This window comes from Melospiza georgiana, chromosome 1, assembly GCF_028018845.1.
Source record: "Melospiza georgiana isolate bMelGeo1 chromosome 1, bMelGeo1.pri, whole genome shotgun sequence".
Taxonomy (NCBI): Eukaryota; Metazoa; Chordata; class Aves; order Passeriformes; family Passerellidae; genus Melospiza; species Melospiza georgiana.
In genome coordinates, this window is record NC_080430.1 from 103,900,056 (window position 1) to 103,925,989 (window position 25,934).

Below are 25,934 nucleotides of genomic sequence, written 5' to 3' on the forward strand. Positions count from 1 at the left end.
CACAAGACAAATTTCCAGTGTGCCTATTTCCTGTTCACTTGTGAAGAAATGGTCTGTTAACTCAACCCACTGGCTGAATGTCCATTACAGTCAGGTTAAAAAGTTTAGGGACACAATCAAGTATCGTTTGAGCTCCCAACAGATATGAATTTTAGTTTTGGTAAAAGACACAGTGCTAACTGGATGTAATACAGTATCAGGAATTTACTGTATTAAATCCTCACCACATTGAAATCAGTGGCAAATCACCCTTCAGTGACCACAATCTATCTAATAATTTCAGTATTTCATGTTTTCTCTGATTCGAGAAAGTCAAGAACCCCCCACTATTTCGGAGCAGCTGACACTCCTGTGATTTATGCTTGCCATGCTCACACATTTATTTTGACCACCATGAAGATACCTGCCAGGGACTACAGGACCTCACAGCACCTGATGAGTTTAGTGTAAAAAGCTTTTTAGGCTCAGTGTTAGAAGGAAACAATCCCCACACACTCCCTGAGCAGTGGGAATGGCCCCCCTCTAACCAGGGCTCCTAAAGAACAATGATGTGCAAACACAGTTGTGGCAGTGCTCATCTCGCCCTTTTTTTTCCATTCTGTGATCCCTGAGGGTTGTGCAGACCATTCAAATAGTCCATCATTAGATGCTAACATAGGTTGGGCTGACTGCTGAACTTCCAGGAGACAAGGAAGCAGCATGAATATTTTTCCCTCCTCCCCTCTTCCCATATCCCACCACTAAAGCCTGCTGGGTGGAGAAAGGGCATAAAAAAACTGGTTTTGATTAATATAAAAGCTGTAGAGATAAAATCAGGAGACAAAACCCTCTTCATAGTATAATGGATAGAAAGCAAACAGGTTTCCTGGGGTTTTTTTTATGATTTCCAATGAAAAATAAAACACATTCAAGCACTCAAATAAATATGTCCTTCTTAAATGCAATAGATTTTAATTTTTGGTACAAGAGACTGAGATCCCAATCTGCCTATATACAAACAGCACAGAATTACAAAAAGAAAGTTTATCTAAGTCAAATTTCTTAATTTTTATTAAATTCAAAAACTGCAGGAAAAAAATCACAAATTTCTAAGTACAAATAAAAACAAATCCGCTAAATTAAAATGGTTGTCAAGTTAAAACCCACTTTCCATAATTTTCCCTTCCTTGCTATTGCCCACAGTATCATCTGAACTCCTAGAGAAGTGCTTTAGAAATTCATTTTATCTTACCAATAGGATAGTAAACTGTAAGTTTACTATTTAAAAAAGCGAACTGTTTAGGCACAAGGTGGCAGAAGACATAAGCACAAATATCAACCATGCTTTCCTTAGTATTTCAGTAGAAATCCAGGTGTGCTACAGGCCTGCATGGCATTGAATTCAGAATGTCAGAGCTTATTCAGTGAAATAAGGGCTTTTTTTTGGTGTGTGTTAGCAGTTTGTTGTGTCTTTTTTTCTCCCATAAAACAGAGAGAATCTGTTTAAGTCAGTGGTATACTTTAGTGTTCAGTGCCAGTTCTGGCTAGAAGAGTGGCAAAGGTGACAAAATGGGTTCCAGCACCAGAGAATGTGAAGTAGAGAAGCTGTAGTGTGAAAAAGACTGGTTCATACTTGTGTTGTCAGTGTAACTAATAGTCTGGCGACCACCTGCTAGGGCAGCATGACAAGCAGTCACATGCTATTTGAAGGTATCAGCTGGGCCAGGTCATCAGCTGCTCTCCCAACAGGGCAGTGACCAAGGTGAACAACTAATGTCTGCTGCTCTTCCCACTACGCCTAAAGAACTGTCAAACAGAAAATTAAATCATAACAGAATTAACACAAGTGTTGTTCCATATTCCAGATTCTACCTTTTACCCATCACTTGATACTTGCCATTCTAATAACAGGTGCAGTTCCACTGTCATTCATAAATACAAAATTTTATTTGCACTTCATTAGTTTAGAAAGACCACAATGTTTTTCAATACCACAACATTCAGGACACACCAAGTTATTCAAATATGTATCTACTGATTTACCACAGCTAAACTAAACAGTGCATTTAATAAAAGATATACCAAAGATATAATTCACAAGTTCATTATCAGACAAAATCCTAACACAGTATTTGCTTGATGGGAATAATTTCCACCATTAGGAAAGAAAATAATTTTACCTTAGGTTCCCTTCCCCCATCCCTACAGATGTCCAGACAAAAATACACATATATATTCCTTAACACAGGAAAATGTATCATCTTAATTTTTTTTTTTCTCAAGAATTTGTCTAGGACAGCAGCATTGCTTTTTATACCTTCTTTTAGAGCTTGATATATCTCCATTCTTTTATTGAAACTTAATGATTCTTGTAACCAAATTTATGTTTATGCAGAAAATTATATATGTTTTTTCAAAGTGCAATCTTAGATCTGCACCAGGTGTGATGTCTCGGTACACAAAGAAAGGGTGCAGCATTCAACAAAATAAATAAAAGACTGCCAAAAATTAAACTTAGCTTTTCAATAAATCCAGTCAGCAGAGGATGCTACAGCCAAAAATGTTTTCACTACATTAAAAGGAAACATAATGCTGATTATGGAAGCTTTGTACATAAAGTCCTCTGTTTTTAAAAAATTTGTCTTTAAAATAGTTAGCAAAGCACCATATACTTATCTTCATACCAGAAGAGCTTCTGCCTGCCTGTTTATGATAACAAAGAACTATTACAACATTTATAGGTCAAGAATAGGTATAGATTTAATTTCTCCTCCTCCCCAACTGGATGTGTGGCAAACCCCCACCGACTGTACAGTATTTATAACACTGGGGCAATGAACGAAACATCATTGTGAGGGAGAGGGGTAATAATTAAATGTTACAGTTGAATCCTACATAGGATTGCATATTTGCATATTTACAAGTTAGTGTGTAGCTCTGACTCGAATAACAAAGTGCAACGAGAAACTGCCAAATGATTGTAGTGCAGAGTAGTACAGATACTTTCTTTACCCTCCTGCTCATATTTTTCACTCTGGAGGAAGTAAAAAGTCAACAGCAACGGACATGTGGCCTTGGAGGAGGCAGTTCTGGTGGGATTTCTGGCTCTGGTTGCAGGGACAGGATACTGTTGGACAACTCATTTCTTATAACATCCAGTGGCATCTTAAAGAAAAGAAAAATCACCTGTAAACAGTCATCTGCAGAGAAAGAACTCATTTCAAGAGTTCACTGACAGCCAAAGCCTCAATTTCAGCGTCTTTTGGGTCTTATTAGTGAAATGCAGTGGTCAGCAGTGTGTGATCTGCATCATGCCCACTACGATTATCCAAAAATTTCACCTAACAATGTGTACTTGTTCCCTGTCCTCCCAAGCATGTGCAGTCATTATTCAAACATTGACCATTTGTGTGACCAGAGGAATACTACCACCTGAGTATTTTACCTTTTTCAGAATGTCATCAACAAGTTTTAGAAATATTTCATCCACATTAAAGTTATCCTTGGCACTTGCTTCACAGAACCGCATCCCAGTTATTTGCTGTGCAAACTGATGGGAGAGAAAATAAAATAACTCCATGAAGATACGTGCAAACAGTGACAGATAACAAATATATCCTCCTCATAAAACCTCAAAAAAACCCCAAACATGCAACTTTCCCCAAATCTGAGATGGAAATCTAATTTAATTAATAATCCTGAATCCACATGGTAGAGAAAATATTGCAACATATAGCTAATTTTTGCTTGAAATAGGTTTATTAGAAAAGTACTCTGCATTTTTCCAGACTTAATTCATGTGTTCAGTTGACACGTACTGCTGCAGACTGCCAAAAAGGAAGAACTTCTCAGAACAGCTAATCTCAACTTTATTATTCAAAATGTAGAAAAGGGAAGTACAGATGCAAGACTCGAAAAAATCTGGAATAAACCTTCACTTCCAAATGTTTGTGTACGCCCATACTGACATAATTCTGGTCAAGACAATGCTGAGTATCACACTACAAACATACTCTCTTGCCAGCTTCTACAACAAACATACTCTATTGCTAGCTTCCTTAACACTTTTGGGGTTGCAAGAGAACAAAACGAACATGAAAACGAAGGTGAGCCAATAATCAAAGCAGGGCTGCTGCCTGTCCAAAAACAGTACTGAGAAGCAAACATCTGAAAGAAGGCTCGCAAAGATTTCCTGACTAGAGATCTCCATTTTTGCTTCAAATCTTCACTACGCCTTCTTTCAGAGCCCAGAAAGGAGTATCCCCTACATCACTGGTACAGTGGAAGCTGACTTGTAGCTTACTTCTTTTTTAGACCAAAGACACACAACTCCAGCAGGAACACTTACAACTGCACATCATCGCATGGATTTTGAGACCACCACCACCACTCTCAATAAGCCTCCTGCATCCAGCAGTCTGAACAAAAGTAGCCACAGACCATCATCAGCAATGCCACAACAGCTTTGCCTCTAGACCTGGTCTTACCTTCTCTCCCTGCTGCCGAGAAATCTCTCGATCAACTTCACAATCCAGTTTATTTCCAACTAATAGAAGCTCTGCATCCTCTGAAGCATACTGCAATTAAAATATTTCTAATTATCTACACCTAGAAACATAAGATTTTGTAATGCAAACACAATACAAAAAAAGGGCAATTCTACTACCACACTGATATAGTTTATAGGTAAATGTTCTTCCCAAACATTATTTCAAAAAATTTCAATTTTTTAAATTTCATTTTTAAAACTGCTGCTCTAGTTTAAACTAGCTGCTCTGGTTTATCTAAGAATGAACACAATGACCTTATTTCACAGACAGGAAACAAACCCCCCTCCCCCCACTGCAAAGGTAAATGAGCAATGTTACAGATTTTCACTGACACTTCTAACTGGGACAATTCTAGTTCAAGAAAGCAGGAATGGACAACCATTTTGCAAGCAAAACACATCAATGTTAAATCCTGACTAAAAGTAATCAGTGTAAACTATCTGACAGTAGTTTATTAATCCTAAACCCGTGCTGTAAATTTCTCTGAGGGGGAAAAAAAATCCTTGTTAAAAAAAGCATATAAAAAGAAAATACTTAGGCATACCTTATCAATCATTTTCATCCATTTTGGTAAATCGTCAAATGTTTCCTTCTTGGTGATATCATACACCAAAATAATTCCCTTGGCACTTCTGTAATAAGCTGAGGTAATGCTGTTGAATCTCTCCTGACCTGCTGTGTCCCTAAGAAGCAGCAGCAAACAGTGGCACAAATATTTCACCAATTTGCAAAGTACAGAATAACTTTGTTCACATTTTAATAACAACACTCCCACATCCATTAGAGACACTACATTTCCTACCATATCTATGAATTTCAGGGAAAAAAATGGAGCAGTACTTTCAATCATAAAACTTTTTCATATTAAAACTATTTATCCCATACTAACTTCATCAGGAAAGGCCACCAAACATTTCTATATGTGTCTGAGAGTGAAGCTATCCAATTAAAATGTATCAGGAGATAAATCTGGTTTTGTGTTTTTGGGGTTTGTTGTGCGTTTTGTGGACTTTTGGTTGGGTTTTTTAACAGCCATGAAAAAATAGAGAAAAAAATGGATACATGTTTATTAAACACATCCACACACCCAACTATAAAATGATCAATGCACTGATCAGTATCATTTGCGCTTTCAGACTCTTTTTGGATCAACCACAGCAATTCAGCCACGGTTCTAAAACTACTGCAAAACCTCCTGGCACAGAAGTGAATTGCTCACAAGAGTGAGCAATCACTAAGTGGGACAACTTTTGCACTAGAGACCTGGCTTACACACTTACATCTACTTATCTGAGGTGTGCAAGTAACATTTCTGTGCTCACTGCAGGTATTTCAGACAGGGTGCATTCACACTGGAGAATAATTTTCAGCAACGCCACTAAGTCACCCACACTAGCTATGGCTTCTGTTCCACAGTAGATGAGACAGAAGAGTTGCTTTTTACTGAACCATGAAAACTTTTGAACTGCTTTTAATCACATCATCAAGCCTCCCTAGGGAGGGGTTTTGGCAGTTATACTAAAAAAATAGCTGGTGCATATCCTAAGTCTTAAAATGTGACTGGCATCTCAACTGGAAAGTAGGTTATATGGTGCTCCGAAGTGATCAAGCATTTGCTGCTTGAATTCAGTCCCCAAAGCCAATGGATAATTTTGGAATTTCAAAGTTAGAACAAGTCAAAAGATGGATCAAAATTAAGAGTAGAGGGAGGAAAATTGTGTGCATGTGTGTTGGGACTCAAAACTTCAGAATTAATCCTCTTCAACAGTCACATTTTAAACAAAAGGAGGAGGAGAATGAATTTGGGAATGAGTTAACAATGGAGACCTGAAACACTTGTTACAAAAACAAAAAAAAAAGGTCATGTTTACAAAATGCCACATTGATTGTCCTGAAGATTTAACCCCTTTAAGGTTCTATGCACAAGCAATAGAATATATTACCACAAACCTATCTTACTTTGAATAAAATCTTTAGGAATTTCAAGCAAGTTTCAAAGTAAAGTATTTAACTTGCCCCTGAAATTGCCACAAGTGTACTTGATAGTAACAAATATTTGCTAGTGATTTTACAAAGTAAAGCAGAGTCCACTAGAAAAAGATTTGCAATCTCTGCTTCATAGCCTGTGGGAAAATAATGACTTAATACTTCACTGCAAGCCAGTGACACTGCAACACAGGGCAGAGAAGAACAAATTCCTATTGCGTCCATTTTTGTTTTATTTTTATTCAAATCCCACTCTCAGAATTTTGTATTTATTTTATTCAAATCCCACCCTCAGAACTTCAGAATTACATTCATATAAACCTCTGGGACCCTACAGAAAATGAAAATAGGTAGTTTGTTTCATAAAGGTCAAGCACCAGTAATATTGCAAACCAGTTTTAGATGGTTAATTGGTTGTTTTCTTTTCACTAATGAGGCATTTTTTGTAAAGCAATACAAGTTCTGGCAGCTGAAATTATATCTATATAATATTACTCAGAGCAAGTAACACCACATTCTTTCCCATTACTTCTTTGTTATGGTCAGATTCATTTTTTGGAAGGTCCTTTGGATGTTCAGTCTGTTAAAAATTAGTAATTTTAGTATGAACCGTTGATTTTCCACATATGGATAACATTGCTCTAGTGCTTAAGAACAGAACTCTCAGAATTATGACCTCACAGAGCAGCCTGTATCATCTATTGCTAATCCAGCCTACTGATGAAGTGTATTAGGGTGGGGGACCTTAAGTTCCATCATTCTGAGCATAAATAACTACATGGCAGGTGGAAGGGTATATCTCATGTGGGATAATACACCAATTCTGTCTTTGTTCAGAGTAGTGTGAAAAGTTGCTTTTTAGTTTTGTTTGTCAGTTTGTTTTGCTGGCCAGTCTTTTCCCTTTTTTCTGTGCCCCTAGTGGAAAACAGAAATAAAGATGGTATTTCAGAGTGACCTGTCTGTGCCTTCAGGTGAGTGCTAAGAACCTTTAGCAACTCCATCACAGGGTACCAGATCACTGAGCACATACATTATAAAAACACTAATGTCACACTACCCTCCCTGAAGGCAGTCAGCAGCGCACTGGATAAGCAGACCATGAAGAGAAGAACTATGCAACATTACAAAACTCTCCCACCCCAGCTATCTCCAACCCCACACTTCCCCAGCCCTGCTGAGTGCTCTGTCTCCAAGTTCACCTGGCACTATCAGCTTCTCCTCTCTCCACAACACCCTCAGGCTCTTTAAAAGTTTACAGCATTCCTAGGCTGCTCCACCCTGTGCTCCTGTTTGTGTAGGTCCTTCACCCACATGTGACAACCTGAAGTCTGGCTTGCTGGCTATGTGGGACACACCACATGCTCTGGCCAACAGTTCAGAACACCATGGACAGCCTGGCTGCCCACTGCCTACAATAAATGGCCAGATGACCACTGACTGTCACCTGGTCATGCCAATTCCAGTGGATTATGGCTGACTTTCTTCGCCTTGCTTGAAGTCACTGACTCCCCCACACTTCACCTCTCCTCCTGCAGCAGGTGGAAATGAAACCAGTCAGCAGGTGTCTGTGAGCATGATATCCTAACCCTTACTTCCTTTGAAAAGTGGAAGAAAGTAAGCTGAATTTGCTGTCTCTAACATTACCCTCATGTTGTATTTGTCTTCAAACTGTAAGGTGAAAGCTATTTAGAAAACTATTTCTACAGTAAGTAAGATTAAAATGCAACCCCAGGCTACCTAAGTAAACTGCAGTTTGAGTATCAACGTGATCTTTAACATGGAAAATCTTTTCTTCTACTAGGTGCCATCATATTTTTCATGAAAATGTGCTGCAAATTCTTCCAGTGTTGAGAAAAAATGACCACTCCTAATGCAGAGCTAACATTAAAAGCACATCCAACTTCAAATGCCTTCTTCTAATGTGCAGGGCTGGTAATTATTCTCACTATACTATTTTCATGGATGTATCACACTCCTGCAGTTGGAGTATAGCTACTGAAGCACTAGTGGAAAGCTGGAAGAAAAGATGACCACTGTTTAGCACTCATGACTTTCATGAGTGATACTAAGTGCTATTAGTTCTTTATTTGCTCTGGTCAGAATTAACACAATAGCAGAAGGGAGCTGAATTTAATTCCAACTAAATAAACTCCAGAAGTTCAAATAAGTTACTACAACTTAAACAAGCACTTGGCATAACTGAAAAAAAATCCCATCAGATTACTTCTTTTTTTTTTAATGTTAAAAGTAGTTTTCTTCTGTTGATTTTTTTCCAAGAAAGTTTTCTAAATGAAAAGCATTTGTCTTTCTAATCTGTAATCAGAAACACACAGTGTATGACTCCTCAACCAGCTATAATCTGCAATTAGAGAATCCCACGGCTTGACTGTTTTTGGCTTCCCAAACAGAAACTAGACAGCACTCCAAAAATACAAACATACAACAAACAAAAGCAAATTAAAAAATCACACAAAGCCCATTTCCAACTGTTGACTTGTCATGTTCTATGGCAGACTGCATAAAGCACAATACAAATACAGTTAATTTTAATTAAAATATCTCTGGATAATTTCTCTTTTACATAAATGTTCTCTGTGTCTATCCAAACAAGTTGAAACAAACACATGGACAGACTCAAAACTGTCTCTGGCTCTCTAGTTAAATTTATTTGTTATGAGTGGCAGCGTAAAGTGGCAACAGAAGTGAAAATATTTTGAAACTTACATAAAAACTTAACACTAATTTAACGCTTTCACATGCCCTATGCTTCTATGGAACCTACAGGCAGTATGTCAAAAAATGCTTTAAGGTAATTGTAGAGGTTAATTCTACTTGTCAAACATTTTTTTTGGCCCCATAAACCGTAAACATATTTAATTTTTTTTTATTATAAAAATAATTTATTTCAGAGGTACTGAACCAAAGAAACAACATTCTTATATATTCTAGAACAGGTACATTCCAAGACAACTGTCTCTGAGAAAACAGAGCAGGCAGAATGTGAATTTTGAATGAGAATGCAGCAGTTTAGAACACCTTCAGAAGCAAATGAAGCTTGTTTTGTTCCCAGGTCGCTGGCTACCTTGAGCATTAAGCCTGTAGAGGTGTCAGAGAGCTCCCTTGGCTAGGGAGGAACTGGGTGCAGTGCAGGGCAGCCCTGCTTCCCACAGCCAGCTCCTTCCTTTCAGAGGGAAGCTGGGAGCCACTGTGTCACTGCTTGTGCCAGCGACTGCCCGGATTACTCACTGAGAGGGCACAGTCACACACCTTCCTGTCCTGCTTCAAAGCATCACTGAGGGGCTCCTATTATTTATTTGATCCAGTTTTCCAGCTTTGAAGAAGCACTGATTCACAGATGCTTGGATTTACCTGGACACTTACACTATCCAGTAGTTCTGGTTACTCTACCTCATGACTTGAGCTGCATGCAGGTATTACTGCTTCTCACAGGACACAGGAGCTTCTGTCAGCCTAGAACTGCAAGGCAGAAGCTGATTTACTGAATCCTAACACTTCTGGCAACCCAAGGGGCACTACTAATTCCTCCAGGTGACACAGAAAAGGTGGATACTACCCTGCGTCCTCAGTGAAGCTCTATCATTGCATCATCTAAGGAGTAGAAGGTTGCTTCCTGACTGGAAGTTGGGGAAATAAGGGAAGCAGGGAACAGATAGGAAGCTAGAAGTGAGAGCAGATGCCTCTGTGATCCTCAGGACACAGCTCCCCATTATGAAAGGAACACAGGAGACAAGTCCTTCTGTATTCTACTCTCCTAACAGCAACAGGTGTGAAAGCTACTTTCAAAAGGATGTCTTACACACCTAACAGCTTGAAATATTCAACCCTGTACTGTTTCAATGTATCTTTTGATAATCTCAAGTGGTAGAGCTTTGTGGAAAACACTCTGCTGATAGTGATTAGGGGAGAGACAGGTCAAGTGACCATAAAAACACTGAAGTAAACTTTTTAAAAACTACTCTTGTTTGACTCTAGAAGTAGAATCATCAGATTACTAAAAAAAATAAGCAAAATTTCATGCTTTGAAATGTAACTTTTGCCATTTTAAGAGAACAGATAAGTGTGAACTTCAAAAATTATCTGTTCACTGAACAAAACATGTCTTTTTGTAGTAAAGTTACTGCAATCAGTGTAGATAAAGCACCAGGAGCCTGTAACACTACCAGGAACTATGAGGAAGCCTAAATTCTGTCATTGTGTAGGTATGAAAGGAGACTGTCTTATGATCAGCCATGCAATTGAAGTCTGCATTTCTGAACTTCCAAGTGTTTGACTTGGTAAACTGCCTTCCTCTTCAATCCAACAACTGGAGGTACAAGAAGGAGCTGAGGGAGCTGGGAGTGTTTAGCCTGGAGAAGAGGAGGCTCAGGGGAGAGATCTTGTCATGCTCTACAACTCCCTGAAAGGTGGCTGTAGCCAGGTGGGGGTTGGTCTCTGCCCAAGTAACAGGGAACAGGACAAGAGGAAACAGGCTAGCAACAAACCTTCCACTAGGGGAGGTTTATATTGGCTCTTAGGAATAAAAATCTCTTCACCAAAAGGACTGTCAAGCACTGCAACAGGCTGCCCAGGGCAATGGTTGTGTCACTTTAGCAGACATGTAGACTTGACCCTTGGGGACAGGGTTTAGTGGTGGACTCAGCAGCACCGGGTTAATGGTTGGACTCATTGATCTTAAGAGTCTTTTGAAACCTAAATGATTCTGCGATAATAAGAGTTTATAGGCAGGCCCAACAACATGCACAACAGAATTCAGAATTAATTAGCAAAAGTCATGCTTATCTAATTGCTTTTCTAAAAAACCTGGAAGTATGCCAAGGCAGTTTTAAAGATTAAGAGCAACATTTTAACAGCCACTGTTGGAGAGAAAGTGACACTTAGGAGCAGGCTGTCATGTTCATGAATTTTATAATATTTTAAAATATTATTTCTTTACATTGTGTTTTCCTTGCCACTTTAGTAAGGCTTCACATAGGAGAAATTACCAATCTTAACAACCTATCAACTTTTAAATTCAATTTTTAAAGTGTCCTATATCCTACTAGCATATTCTCAATATGTGGAAAATAATGGTTTAAACATGTCTTTTCCAAAAATTTTCACTCCTATAATATATTTATTCAACACGAGAATTTTTTTATAAGCTTAGTACATTTCACAGTAAGAATGCACATTAGGTATACATTAGCATCTCCACATCAGGATTTTTTGTTACCTCTGTCAGCTCCAGCAGACCCTGGCTAACAATTGCTGGCTCAACTGCCAGCCTTGTGGTCATAGGTTTCCAAACAGGGACAGATGAATGAAGACATGCCACTAACATTCAAGTGTTAGGTGACGGATGAGACCAAAGATGAGCAGCAGTTAACTCAGAGGGAAGCAAGACAGACACATGGTGTGACAGACAGAATTGATGGTGACCTGCCAAGAGGAGTTAGTACACTGAATTCACTGCATCCACGTAGTTAAGAATGAAAAACTACCAGAATATCCCAAAAGTGTAATAAAAAGAATATTTAGAGCTTCCCCCCCCCTCTATGGATTGTTAGCAGTTTAAACAGTTTAACTACAATGCTAATTATGCATCACACACTGTTAATAAACCAAAGCTAAGCTTCTACATAGTAGTATGTAAGATTAATGTATAGAACATAGCTGGTTTATTCTCTCATAATTATGTTTATGTATTGTACTACTCTGCAAAACAAAGGGCTGTTTAGCTCAACAACTTCTAAGCAATAAAAACAGTATTAATCACTAACATGGAGAACCATTACCAAAAATCATGTTGCCTACTGCAGAAAGGAAGAGTTTAGCTCAGACATTGGGCTTTCTGTAGTAGGACATCAGTACCAGTAAAGGTATGGCCTTATTTACAGGGGATTACTTTATTTTTCCATGCTGTTTAGAGTGGATATGATTTACTTCAGTCCCGAATGCCCTTCACTTTGAAGTCATTTAAAAACAGTGTCAAAGAAACAGCGCTGCCTATACCACGTTTCAGAAAAACAATTTAGAAAATACTTCACAGTTGCTTTATAATTGCTGTTACAATGAAGGTCAGTTTTAATCAGTCCAGAAAAATAAAGAAAACAAAATATACTTTCTCTAGTGTCTATTTAACACAGTCAACTTTTGTTGTTTGTAGAACTCCTATTTCTTATGTAGGTGATGTCATTCTTCCAGGAAAAGGGGCTCAAGGCCTCTGTGATGCATTAATATTTCAGTAATTACATTCATGCCCTACTTCTAACTTGATCTCTCCTTCTCCTCCTTTTACCCTCAAAAAAATCTAAGAGCTATTTGGTTTGGTTTAAGTCTTGTGGGAATGGAGGAGAGAAGTAATAGGGTAAGAGCTAAACCAGCTTATAACAGTTAATAGTAGTATTAGACAAGCATATTAATTCATGCTAGAACATAAAAATTAAAACATACTGCTGGTTGCACGTTTGTTTTACTTACCAGATTTGTAATCTAATTTTCTTTCCTCTTAGCTCTACTGTTTTGATTTTAAAATCAACACCTATAAATAAAATACAGTAAACAGAAAAGGAGGAATAAGAAGCAAAAGTAATGAGGGTGCAATTATTTTTTTTTATAAGTTTTTTTTTTTTTAGATCAACTTGTAACAGTGTGAACAAGCAGAAGGGTTTGCACCACTATGGTCAACTCAAGAACACCACGGGGATTTGACAACCACTAAACAGCCTGTGAGCCATCCAATGTGGCAGCATCACAACATAAACCTTCCCCTTTGTGCAAAATTTCCAGCAGCAGGTAAACCCAGCACAACAGTAAAACAACAGGGACAGTAGGATTGTTTCTCTCCTATTCACCTCGACTGTCAAGGACAAGCCTGTTCTACTTCCAACTGGCACAGATGCCCTGGAGGCATGGAGCAGAACCCATCCCTCCACATCAGTTCTGCTGTTTGTGAAGCAGGAACAATTTAGGCCTGGCCTCCAGGATGGATGTTTAGCATCTGTAAAGTAATAAGGCGCTGGAATTGAGGTTGGTTTATGAAGAAGTTTGTCAAGACTGTCATTATTAAGTCCTGCAAATATTTATTAGCAAACTTCTTATATTAAAAGAGGGTATTTGACTTTAAAAATTTATTTTATACCTGTATGGTACTTTTATTGATCATCTCAAAACTCCAGGCACATTTTGAATGCAAGCTAAATATCAAAGATAGAACCATAAAGACTTTGTTATACAGAAAGATTTAGCTTTTATTAAAAAAATAATGCTGGTTAGCAACACGTAAGACATACTGTGGTCAAACAATACCTAGACACAAAAGATTACCACCTTAACTACAAAAATGTACCAGAGAATAAATGTCCTAGAATATCACAGATTTGCAGATTGTGAACCTGTTCATTTTAGGATACATTTGTAAGAAAATTTTTGCTTCAGTTTATCCTTCTACACATCATCCCTCCCAACAGAGCTAAATCAAAAAGGGAGAAATAAAAAGACACGGGAACACGGTTCAGACCCGTACACTTAAAACTCACACAGAAGTGCAGAAGCATAATGTGTTGGAAACACTTGTGCCTTTTCAAGTGCAACTGTAAACTAAGAACAGGGATGAAACTGAAGAGGAAAAATGGTTTTTATTTTCTCTAACAAAACCAACACATTTTCCCAAGGACTACCCTTGATAAAAGCTGAGTGTCCCTGCTGACATTAAGAATTGAGACTGAATTTAAACTTTAACAGAAGGGACTGAACATGGCCATTATGTCCATATTTTTAGTTTGCAGAGCAGGTGGACATTTTTCAGACAGATTAAATAAATGGAAGGATCACTGACCTTCATTCTTCTAAACAAATATCCCCTCTAACAGCCTGCAGTTGCACATTGCATATTGATAAAAGTAATGGTCATCACACCATGACATTTGTCCTCATTCTCCATGTCCTTAATAGTTTCTAGCACACTTAATCACCAGTTCTTGGAGAGATATTCAGGACACGATGCCTGTACTTCACTTACAAACATGTATCTCTTTCAAAGCCCATGAGTTACTGTGTTAAACTGATTTGTACTAAACAGTCAAACCCTTTAATGGCAATTTTCAAGTATTCACATGCAAATTGATAAATATATTCAAATTATTAAAATTTCAAATAATTTATTAATCTTAACTCCAAGAAGTCTTTTTATACACTTCTGAAAAGTGACTGTCTTAGTGTAAAAGCAGAGAAATGATCCAGCTATGTTCTAGTATCCAAAGGATGTGAAATGAGAATTCTTGTAATTCTATGCTAATAGTATTATTTTTTAAAGAAACACATCCATTTCTACTGTTTTAAGTCTTTTCTCGATATAAATGCATTTAAACTATAAAATGCAATTGTTTTAATAGTCACAGCTTTGTCTACAAGATAGAACTTAAGTAACTGTAATTACTTGCCTCAACCCTCTCCTGTCCTCAAGGAAGTTTGAATATAACTGCCCAGACATCTCAATCCCAATTCCCAATCCTGCCATTCTGTCATACAGAACATACTATATAATCTGCCATTCATTTGATGTTAAAAAGAGTCTAAATCATCTCTGATCCCAAGCTGAGTGTTAAAACCATCACAGGGATTCCATGTAAGTTTCAATAACTACAAAACAAAAATATTTTTGTTTTTATAGAAGTGGTTTATACAAACCACTGCTATCTTATACAAACAAAAAACCAAAAAGCTTCTGTTATGTTTTTAAAAATGAAAATAATTAACTATGGAGAGAAAAATCCAACTGTTGTAATAAACCACATTTTCAAATGGGACTTCCTGGGATTAGAAGGTCCAATATATTAGTAAAATGAAGTAGTAAAAAGACTACATATTAAAGAGATGGTTTCAAAATAAATATTATGTCAACAGCATTCTTAGTTTAAAGGCAGCTCTTTCTATTAATCATCTTGAAGTCACACCATGAAATATTTCCCTATGGTGAAATTTTGCAAGAAATGATACAAACAAGTAACACTTTTGGAAAAGCAGACAGGATCTTCTATAGAATTGTTCGAATCATTTAACACTTAAGTCAGACAGAGTGCCAGAACTCTTCAAAGGTTGCTCAATTACTTTTTTATAATTAGTAATGCTCTGCAAGCATCAACACAATACCAAAAGCTTCATGTCTGCCAATACTGAAGGAAAAAAATTTGGCATCTTTCCTTTTGCACATGAAGAAACAAATTCCTAAGCCTGTCAGGTTTCATTAGCCTGTTTCACCATAGACTGCCAAAGCCAGTGCTTTGAGTTTACATACAAATTAGTAATTCAATTAAAACAACAACACAATAATTTGTTTTCCCTTTCAATTTCAAATATTGCAACGAGTTAAGAAAAAGGTCAATGAAAGAAATTATTTAGTTCGACATATGTTAATGGAAATACCTAAATAAAAAGTTTTGCTGTCCATACAATTCCTCTGGCATGGTTTTATATATAGCTCAATAAAACAGAATAATCAAAAATTACTCTTGACAACTACATTAAATCTGAATAACATATCTTATTAAAAGGATTTTAAAAAGCTCTCTTTAGCTGCTACAATACCAGCAAACTATCAGTGGTTTACATGCTACCTAGCTGGAATTTAAAGGCTGCTGGCTTATTGTCAGTGAATAACAAAATATACACATGCCAGGAAATCTGCCAAGTGCATGTGCGTATGACCATACTGCAGCATGCCATTTGCCAGGTCACAGTGATGAAAGGGGAACCAAAAAGCTTATTACAATCTCCCCTCCCATTAAAACATCAGCCTTGTCTCTATATCCCAGGCTTGCATGGACAACAGGCAATCAGTAATTTTCTAAAATTATTACACTCAGACAACAAGTAAATTCAAATCACCATCTCTCTTTTTATGGATTTTACAGATTAAAATTGTATGTGTTTTGGATGTCACTGTGGATAAAATTTTGATCCGCATTTTTCGCTGGAAAGGCCTTTTTCAGGAGTCCAAACAAATATCCCACAAAAATTAATGAAGAACGCACAAAAATACAGATCTCAGTCTCTGGATTTGGTTTCTTATTTTGCAATTATTTAGGCATTTGAAGGTAAATTAATTAAGTTTGCCCTACAACTTAAAACTGCAAAGGAGCATTTCTCCTCTCCCCACAGGCTAGATACATGTAAAACATGGCATTAAGGGCAGCAACACTAACCTGCTGTGTGTAACCTAAGTTAAGGATTTTCCACATTTTACTTAATGTGCACCATGGTTGTTAGTAGCATGTGAACTTCGGATGAAAAATTGACTTTGTGCAAAGAACATCTATTACAACATGGGCTCAACTGAAGCTATGCCTCCTCCAGGAAAAACAAAGGGCTACTGGGACAGAAGGGTTTAAAAGTATATTAAACACACAGCCAAACAAACTGTCTGCACTCTTTTCAAAACTAAACAGCCTTAAAAGAAAGAGAACAGAGACTCAAAATAGAAGCACACTAATGAAGTTCTAGATAAGGGCAAGTCACTGAGGATGACATCTCTTGTCAATGAACCAAACTTGAGATTGTTTCAAACTTGAGACTAAAATCCTACAAAAATGAAGCCCAGCCCAGAACTGACTACAGTACATTAATTTGTCACCCCAAAGAGAACTAGAGCTTACCTGCTAAAGCATAAACTGAAATACACACAACTGGGTGCACCCTTTCTCTTTAAAGCTAAAAGTATTTGTTTAGAAATAAAATAGTAAAGAAACTTCTTACTATGCATTTTATGTTTAAATTTGCAATCTTTAATTTCCTTTCATGAGAGACAGAAAAAGAAAGTGGAAACAGTTTTGCTTAATGCACACAGAATGACCTTTCAGTGGACAAGACTTCCTGGTAACAAAGTTAATAGAAGAGCTGGGAAAACAGATGCAAATAGAGCACAAAAAACCCCTCTAACTAAAATCAATTCCAATGGATTCAATTTTCAGAGGTCTATTAGTGATTTCCATCAAAGTAATTCAATCAGTGGAAGATAATCAGGCCATGCTTAAAGAAACACAATCAGTTTAAAAATTCAGAGGTTATATACCAATTAACCCTTAAAACAGACATATAACTTGAAGACTATCACAGGCTATTGAATCTGGACATGTGACGCCACTATGCAAAAAAAAAATTTCTTACTTATGCTACATTTGATAACTGAGATCACATGAGTTTTGAGGTAAAAAACATCTTTATTACAAAATATCCTGGTTTGTAACTCAAAAAATACTTACATCTATCCCAAAAATGCCAAAGTCAATCAAAAGATGCTCAAGAGTGTGCCTTCTGATTTCTATCATCCTGTTTGAGGGGGGGAAGCAATCAACAACAAAAGGCACATAGGGAGGGCAGGAAAAGGTTACAGAAATTGTTACAGGAAAAAATACCCTAAACCATTTTGTCTTATTTTAATCAAATTCTAGGGCAAGCAGTTAGCTTTTAAAACACACCAAAGTGGAAATGCCTCCTTCAAAATGCATGCTACAAATTTTCAAACAAGAGATCTGGAATCATTTAGTGTTAAGTCAGATATGAGTATGTTTGGGGATTATTTTAGAGGCAGGTAAAGTACGTTGTCCACAGAGCTTCAAGCGTGTAATTCTAGAACGATTAACATGCAGACATTTGAGACTGCTTGCCTAAAATAAAAGTGTACCCATACCTCAACTGGCAACTGGGCTACACACTAGAATGAAACAGATATCAATTTTCTTTTTTTCTGTGTAATATACATGCAGTGAGTAAATGTTGAAGGTGTAGTCAAGTGATTTTAATTTTTTTTTTGAATGTCCAGTATACAGCTTCTATAACATTTCAGATGCTTGGTACTGCCCAATTCAGTGAGAAAGAAGGAAGTTATATTTTCTTTACATTCTTGTGGACAATGAAATCATAGGGCCTTTCAGAAAACCTAGGCTTTTGACACTATTTAGGATACTAAGTTCAAAGCATGTACCAAAATGCTGGCAAACACAATAAGGTGGAAGAGGAAATTGGAAGGATTAAGTCTCTCTGTGGCTTCATGAACAAGACTTCTTTTCAAACTTCTGATTGCAAAGCAGAAAAACACACTGAGCTACTGGTCAACAACTACCTGACCTGAAGGGAAAACTGAATGGAAAAAAAAAGGTTATTTCATGAGCAACACTACCCAGATTTTTAGAAGGTGGAACCTAAAAGCAGTTTGTTTTGGGTATCAAGTTTCCCTCTCCTTGGGATATCAGTAGAAATAAGCAGTAAAAGTGTTGCTAACCAACTTCCAGAAGTCCCTGAGAATCATATGGCCCTATTTGATTTTTTTTCTTTGCTAATGACACGCTCAGCTGTTCACAGCAGAGACTGAGTCTGACAGCTGCATTCCAGTCTCCCTGCAAACCTAACTCCCCATTTGACACCATTCAAGTGGCCTCTTCACTCTGCCTGTTGTTTTATTTGTGTATTCTCATATATGTCCTGGCTAGGGACTACAAGGCTATCTGACAGTCCTGTAGTGTTGATGTAACCCAGTGCCTGAATATTTCTACCAGCTGAAATTACCATCTAGTTTACAAATAAAAAAAAAACAAACAAACAAAGTTCAACTTCAAATTTACTCTTTCTTGTAACCCCTTGTTAATTAAAACCCCCATACCTCCACAAAACCCTATTCCTAAACCCTAATAATTTATAGTATCTACCTACCTTTTCCTCTTTTAAATTACAGTTTTGTTCACTTATGAGGATTCAAATGATTATGCATAGCAAACCAATGCTGACTATACCAAATGCTATAAAATACACTTAGTTGGCACATCTGGGGCAAACAACAACTGGCCAGGTGTTTTCACTTGCTGGAGTGTCTATGCTGTCCATTACAAGTGACTACACTGCTCCTACAGGTAAAAGGCAGCTTCCAGGGGACACAGGCTTCTGTCATAATTTGCCCTTCTAAAGACAAACAAGGAGGTTGATACATGCTCCCTTAATTATCTTGAAGTTTTCTGTAAGACAAAACTGTTTTTCTCTGCGAGTTTCCAGCCCTCTGCTCCTCTCTGTTTATAGTTTGGCAGGAGACTGCAGCACGCCATTAATAAGGTATTGGTATGGTTTATTTACACTATTCTGCACTAGTCAAAAAGCCAATACATAAACCCAGATATAATAACACCCCAGATATGCAAAAGTAAGAACAGTCAATTCTCACAGAATTACTTATCCCTCATCCAAACTTCCTTTTTTAAACGTAACAGCATAAATTTCTCACTTTAAGAGCTATTTCTTGATTAAAGCAAGAACATCTTACTGTTACTTTGTGATGTGGTAAACTAAGAAACATCTATTTCTACTCCTTCTCCCTTCTCCCCACACCAAGTAAGCTTTCAGTGACATTCTACTGAAGGGGGGAAATGTTTAAAGAAAAATTAAAATGAATCATACTTGTCAGAGAGCCCACAGGCACACACAAGTTTATTTAAGAAAGAAATGCTCTTTTAGTTGACTCAGGATGATTTTCTGAAAATTTTATATAGATTGTTCTTCATCTCAGATTACATGAAATTACCAAATTTAATTTTAAGCCATATTTTGATTTACTGAAAAAAACCCCAAATGATTAGTAAGCCACATACTATGTTTACAGTGTCTGTGAGAATACTGATTAGATAACTAAAAATATTAAGGTGTAACTTAGTGGGCAGTTCTGAAAAATGACAAATACCTCAAAAGGGAGTAGTCTGATACTTCTAAGTGAAAAAATCATTATGTTATATGACAAGCTTATGGGAATGAAACTGAACATTTATGTTGTTAGCCCCCATTTTTCAAGGATAAAGAGAATGAATACAGGTTTGAATTGTGACAGAAACCCCAAACATGTGTACACATACATATAAAAAGGTATATATGTATGTATTTGTATACCATATATAAATGCCTATATACTAAAGACAGAAGTTGCCTGACTTAAGACATTCTGATAGAAGACAAAGCTAAAGTTTTCACTATTGCTATTGTTTATTTGATGGACACTAGGAATCTTGCATGGACATGGGTATTTTAAAAATAAATGATAGGGAAAATAGCACTTGGAAGGGAAAGCTATGGACCTCTGTAAATCTCAGGAGTTTCCGACTTAAATACCATTTCAGATGAAGGTGAAACAAGGTCAAAGAGCATTTCTGTGAAGTCAAAGGAGTCTTGCACCACAATGCATTTACAGCATTTACATGCCACTGATCTGGATCCCTCAGGCCCAGAAGAGATCACAGGTCACTAACTTCCCATCTTGATCCACAACAACCCTTCCCATTACAAACTCCACTATTATTTTGCTTGTAAACGAGGACAGAAGGCAGCTTCAGTGTTTACTACATGTGATACTTTGGTTTCCTATGAACAGCTGCTAAAACAGCCAGCAATGCACAAGGCACATGAACTGCACTGGCATTATCAAGGGCAAGGTCTCTTTCCTGGGATGATTTTAGACCTGGTGGAAAAGAGCTGAAAGATAAGCCAAAGTCTCAAGAGACTTCACATACTGAGCCAGCAGGTAAAAGAAAAGCTGAGGAGCCCAACTTGATTTGAGGGCCCAGGACAATCAGCATCCTAAGAGGTGAGTCAGTGCAGGCCCCACCTTTGGGAGAGCAGGAGCCTCAGGCTCAGAGAATAAAACCAAGAGAGAAGTGTAATGTCTGCAGTAGAATTAGATTGACAGGAAATACTGCTGAGTACAGGAATTCTGTAGATCTGTCATGGAAGAAAAACAGCAGGGAAACTAGGGATGAACTAAGAATTGGTGGATTAGAACCAGGAGACTGAGCAACAGCTGGACAGATGCTGGGAAGAGAACAGAAGCTGTTGAATATTTAATAAAGGGACTCTGATGAAAGAGAGTCCCTTTAAAAATATTTATATTAAAATATAAATTTAACATCATGACTATGGAGATCTGAATTAGGATGTATTTCTTTTAGGATAAGAACTAGCTGAGGTGGGATAAAGGGGTGGAAGAAGCAAACACTGTTTCTTCACCACCAAGCTTGAATCTTCTTAGAGATGTGGCAATGAGTATTTATCCACTACCCTTGGAAAGATCATTCTTCTTCACACCGTATTTGGTGCATATTTTTTGAGCTGTCAATTCTGGAAAACCTTCAAGTGATAGCTTAGGATTCTGCTCCTGTGTGAATAACGCAGGCAACAAACAATAAAAGAAGATGAAATTTTACATTAAAAAAAGAAGTGTAGATTTATGTTTGTTGACAAAGCTAATATGATCCCAATATTATCCCTGAACAAGTTATTTATCCCATTATAGAAAGACAGGGGATTTGACACTGGCATGGTGAGAGTAATTTTAACTTCTTCAAAAATCAGTAAATATTTGAGCATATTGGGTATTCTCAGTGCTATGTAAATAGCAGATTTAAGGAGACACAATATTCCATGCAACTAATATAATGCCCAAAATAAATACATCAAAAGAATTTTAGATCAACAGCACATTGTGTGCTGTTATGAATAATGTGCTGAAATCTGCCAAGCTATTTTTGAACACTTTCAAAGAAGTTCCATATCTGAGCTGAGACTGAAGACATGTTGATGTGTTTTCATTACAGATTTTTCTTTACCAATTGGGCAATGCAGTCTTCTTAAATTAGCATTTAAACACTGTATTTTTCTTAATTGAATCTACTCCTTCCCTTTTCTGCAGAAATGCTCCACTGCTCAATAACATGGCACTATTATCAGCACTCAGGGGCAGAAGACAGAAAAGGTCTTTGGACATTTGCAATCCTGCCACTATTGGAGGAAGTCCTCTGAGTAGGCTCTGCTTTCATTCAAAATCTTAAGTTGCTAAATCTTGTTCTTTTGGTCCTATAAAACCAGAAGTTTTAGTATAAAGGTATGAAAGTAAGGCTGAGACCATAAATACCAAGATAAGGAAGTAAATATGTATTCTAGCATTCTATTTTAACTACAGCTTTGCCAATGTAAGGTACATACAACAAAATGCAGTTTTTTGTTCGGTTACATGGCCTTTTCAAATTGAATCTCAAGGTACCTTCAGTTTATGTAACTGGATCAGTCACAGCACTTTCACTGATGTCTCAAAACACATTCTCCACTTGCAAATTCTTGAAAACCACTGCAGTTAAGTGGTGACAAAGTAAGAGCTTTGTGATTTCAACTGTGTATTAGAGGCTGAACTCAGGTTGTTTTGGAGTGTGGGTTATTTTCAATCTATATGAAATGTAAATAGCAGAGGTTATTTTTTCTTACTTGTTGGTGAAAAAAAAAATCACAGTGTGTGCTGACTGTGAAAAGCTCCTTCATTTAGCAGTCAAAGGATCTGGGGGAATCTCAACAGCTCTCAAGTTTAGTCTGAGGACCTTGAAAGAATGCCATTACTATCAAGTCCTTCTACATGTATTTTGGCACAAGCTGATTTTCCTATGCTGCTTTATGTTGGCACATTTTGTACAACAAACATTACGTAACCTTCTGTCTAGCAGCATATCACTACTTATTTCCTGTTTCTTCCCTAAAATAAGGAAGCTTCTCTGCTTAAATCACTGTCTCAGTTATTTAGGAAATCAGTTTTGTTGAAAAGGAACCAGCCTGGAAGTCTGGACCGGGGTCTAGACCACCTCCCATCACTTCCCAAGATTCACAGCAGGAAACTAACACCAGTTACAGAGAGCAGCCCAAACCTGATGGAACCCTTAATGTGGGTCAAACCTAAAGAAGATGCAGGAGAGTTAATATCAATGTTTACACCTGGAGAATTTATAAAGAATACATTCCTCTATTAATTGTACTTTAGTTGTACCATACATTCAATTAGTCTGTTCATCTAGAAAAGCCATCAACATTTCTTCATTACAACACATCCCTATAGTATTAATGCCTCTGAAATTGTCTTTCTCACTTCTACAAGGTTAAGTTGCCAACTTCAAACCAAAAGTCTTATCAACATAACAGTGCTAATCTGCACTATTAGATCTGGATTCTTAGCCTAAGAAAGAATTAAATAACTGGTAAAACACACATTAAAACAAAAGTATGAGTAACTGTGCATCATTTTGTTTACAGGAAGATAATTTTGGATAGTAATAACTCAGCTTCTAAAAGGCAATACAATCACTTTTCATCAGATGCCTAAATTGCCTCACATTCCAAGCTACAATAAAGCTAAGCATACGTATTTTCCAGTGACACAGACTTTAACAACCACCTTGCTGCAATACTCAAGAGTTCAACTCCAAGGATAGGACTCTAATAACAACGCAGAATAACTAGCTTGTTTTCCTCCCTTTACACACTTGTGTATTAAAAAGACAGCAGGCATTAAATTACCTCAGAGATGCACAGATGACTAAATCATGAATAAGACAGTACACTACAGAACTAGGAGCTCGCTGTCTAGTTAGCTGCATAAAGAGCCAAACACGCAGTGTTCTCGAGAAACAAAACATTAACCTCGGATCTAACATCACAGGGGGGTTCTTCACGAAGCCATAGCAGCCATCTGGAGTTAATCTGACTGCGGTCTGGAAGAGTACTTGAATAATACACTGGAAGAGTACACAAAATACACACTGCAACTTTTCAGCTCCTGAAATACTTCTGTCTCCTTCCACGCAACCTCTAAGACTTAAGCACAAAAACCTGCTTCACCAACCATGCCCAATTTTTTCTTTACACTGTTTGCCGTTAGCAAGGCTGAAACAGGAGAGCTCAGAACTCTTAAAGATAACTAGGACATCTACAATATTCCCAAGAAGAGCTGTTGAAGTCTGGCACCGACCAAGCCCTTGAGCCTCCCTCGGCCGAGGAACCCACCCGGGGACACCAACCCGGCTGCCCCGGGCAGGAAGGGGACGGGGATCACGGCGCACCCCGGAGCGGGGCAGGGTGTGTGAGGGAATGCCTGGCCGGCGGGGAGCGGGCCCGCACTCGGGGAAAGGCGGGACAGGGGCCGGGAAGGGCGGCCGCGCACCGACCCCGCGTTCCCACGGCCGGGCCCATGAGCACCGGGGGGAGGAGCGCCCCCTCCCCCGGGACGGGACAGGACAGGACGAGCTCCCTTACCCACGGTGGACTTGCAGGCCTCGCAGAAGGTGTCGTCGGTGAATCGCTCCATAAGGCTGGTCTTGCCCACCCCCCGCGACCCGATGATGATCACCTGCAGCTTGAAGTCGGCCGGGCGCGGCGGCTGCTTCCTGCGGCGGGACTGTCCCCCCGAGAGCGCCGGCGACCCCGCCGCCGAGCCCGCCCCGAGGTCCAGCCCGCCGCCCCCCGCCCTGCGCTGCGGCAGCCCCGAGCCCGGCTCCATCAGCGATGCATGCGGCGGCGCCGCGCTCCCTCCCCGCCCTCCCCGCCACCGGCGCCGACCACTGCGAGGCACGGGGAGGAGGGGGCAGCGAGGACGAGACGCGGCCGCCGCCCGGCCCTGCCCGAGGGGAACGGGAACAGCCACAGGAACGGGAACTGCGCCGCCGCCGCCGGGAGCGGCGCGCCCAGGCCCGCGCCCGCCCGCGCAGCGCCCTCTGCCGCGCCGGAGCCGCGGCCGGGCCGAGCCGCAACGCAGGGCCGGGAGCGGGAGCGCCCGCCCGTCCTGCCCCGGCCCGGCCCGGCCCGGCCGCTGAGCGCCCCGAGAGCGGCTTGGGAAGTGTGGCCCAGCGGCTCAGCCTTGCCCCGGCCCCTCCTGGCGTGACCCGCAGCCAGATCTTGCTTCGAGATCCCAGCTGGAGCTGCCTCTGCCCGGACGGCGAGGTCTCCGTCCTCGTTGAAGGATTGGAGCTTTGCTCTTAGGAGGAAAGGCTGAGGGAGTTGGCCTTGTTTAGCCTCGAGAAAAGACGACTGAGAGGGTGTATATAAATATCTAGGGAGCGGTCCCAAGAAGATCAGGCTCTTCCCGTGGTGCCGAGAAAAAGGACAAGAGGACGAGGGAAGGGGAGCCCAGCAAGTTCCACCTGAACATGAGGAGGAACTTTTTTCACTGTGCAGTGACTGTGCACTGGAACAGGTTGCCCAGAGGGATGTGGAATCTCCCTCAGTGGAAATTATCAGGAGCCTTCCGAACACAATCGCGTGCCCTGTGCTCTAGCATGACCCTGCTTGAGCAGAGGTTGGACCAGATGACCATCTGTGGACCTTCCCTACATGATATGTTCTGTAATTCTTGATTTTGTGATTGCCTGATTTTGTCTCACCTAAATTTACCTTCAGGTAATCAAGCAGAACTCAGCCCTGGGTGGACTCCTGTGTGTGGTAGCACACACGGATCTGGGGTCATCCAGGGATGGATTTCACAGTCTGATTTCTGAACCTGGTACCCGCTTGATCCTGGGCACCGACGTTTGTGTAACAACCACCTGTGCCAGCTCAGCTGCTCAAATTCCAAGCAAAGGA

General features: G+C 39.1%; 1 protein-coding gene across 1 annotated transcript; it reads right to left on the bottom strand.

The window, feature by feature from the left end:
• Nucleotides 1-1,019: 1,019 nt before the first annotated feature.
• On the bottom strand, nt 1,020-24,870 carry RAB12 (RAB12, member RAS oncogene family). Its single transcript, XM_058033513.1, has 6 exons — nt 24,612-24,870; nt 12,996-13,056; nt 5,074-5,212; nt 4,467-4,556; nt 3,425-3,529; nt 1,020-3,144 (listed from the first exon to the last, which is right to left on the bottom strand). Exons 1-6 carry the CDS (start codon nt 24,853-24,855, stop codon nt 3,031-3,033), a joined length of 753 nt encoding a protein of 250 aa, XP_057889496.1. The 5' UTR covers nt 24,856-24,870; the 3' UTR covers nt 1,020-3,030.
• Nucleotides 24,871-25,934: the final 1,064 nt, after the last annotated feature.

Bases quoted from the DNA above. Each gene is read 5' to 3' on its own strand.
- RAB12 (XM_058033513.1), bottom strand. From the start codon at position 24,855: ATGGAGCCGGGCTCGGGGCTGCCGCAGCGCAGGGCGGGGGGCGGCGGG. The intron at 13,057-24,611 runs GTAAGGGAGCTC...TTTTATTTATAG, and splicing joins GGCCTGCAAGTCCACCGTGG to GTGTTGATTTTAAAATCAAA. The intron at 3,530-4,466 runs GTAAGACCAGGT...CTCTCCCATCAG, and splicing joins CTCGGCAGCAGGGAGAGAAG to TTTGCACAGCAAATAACTGG.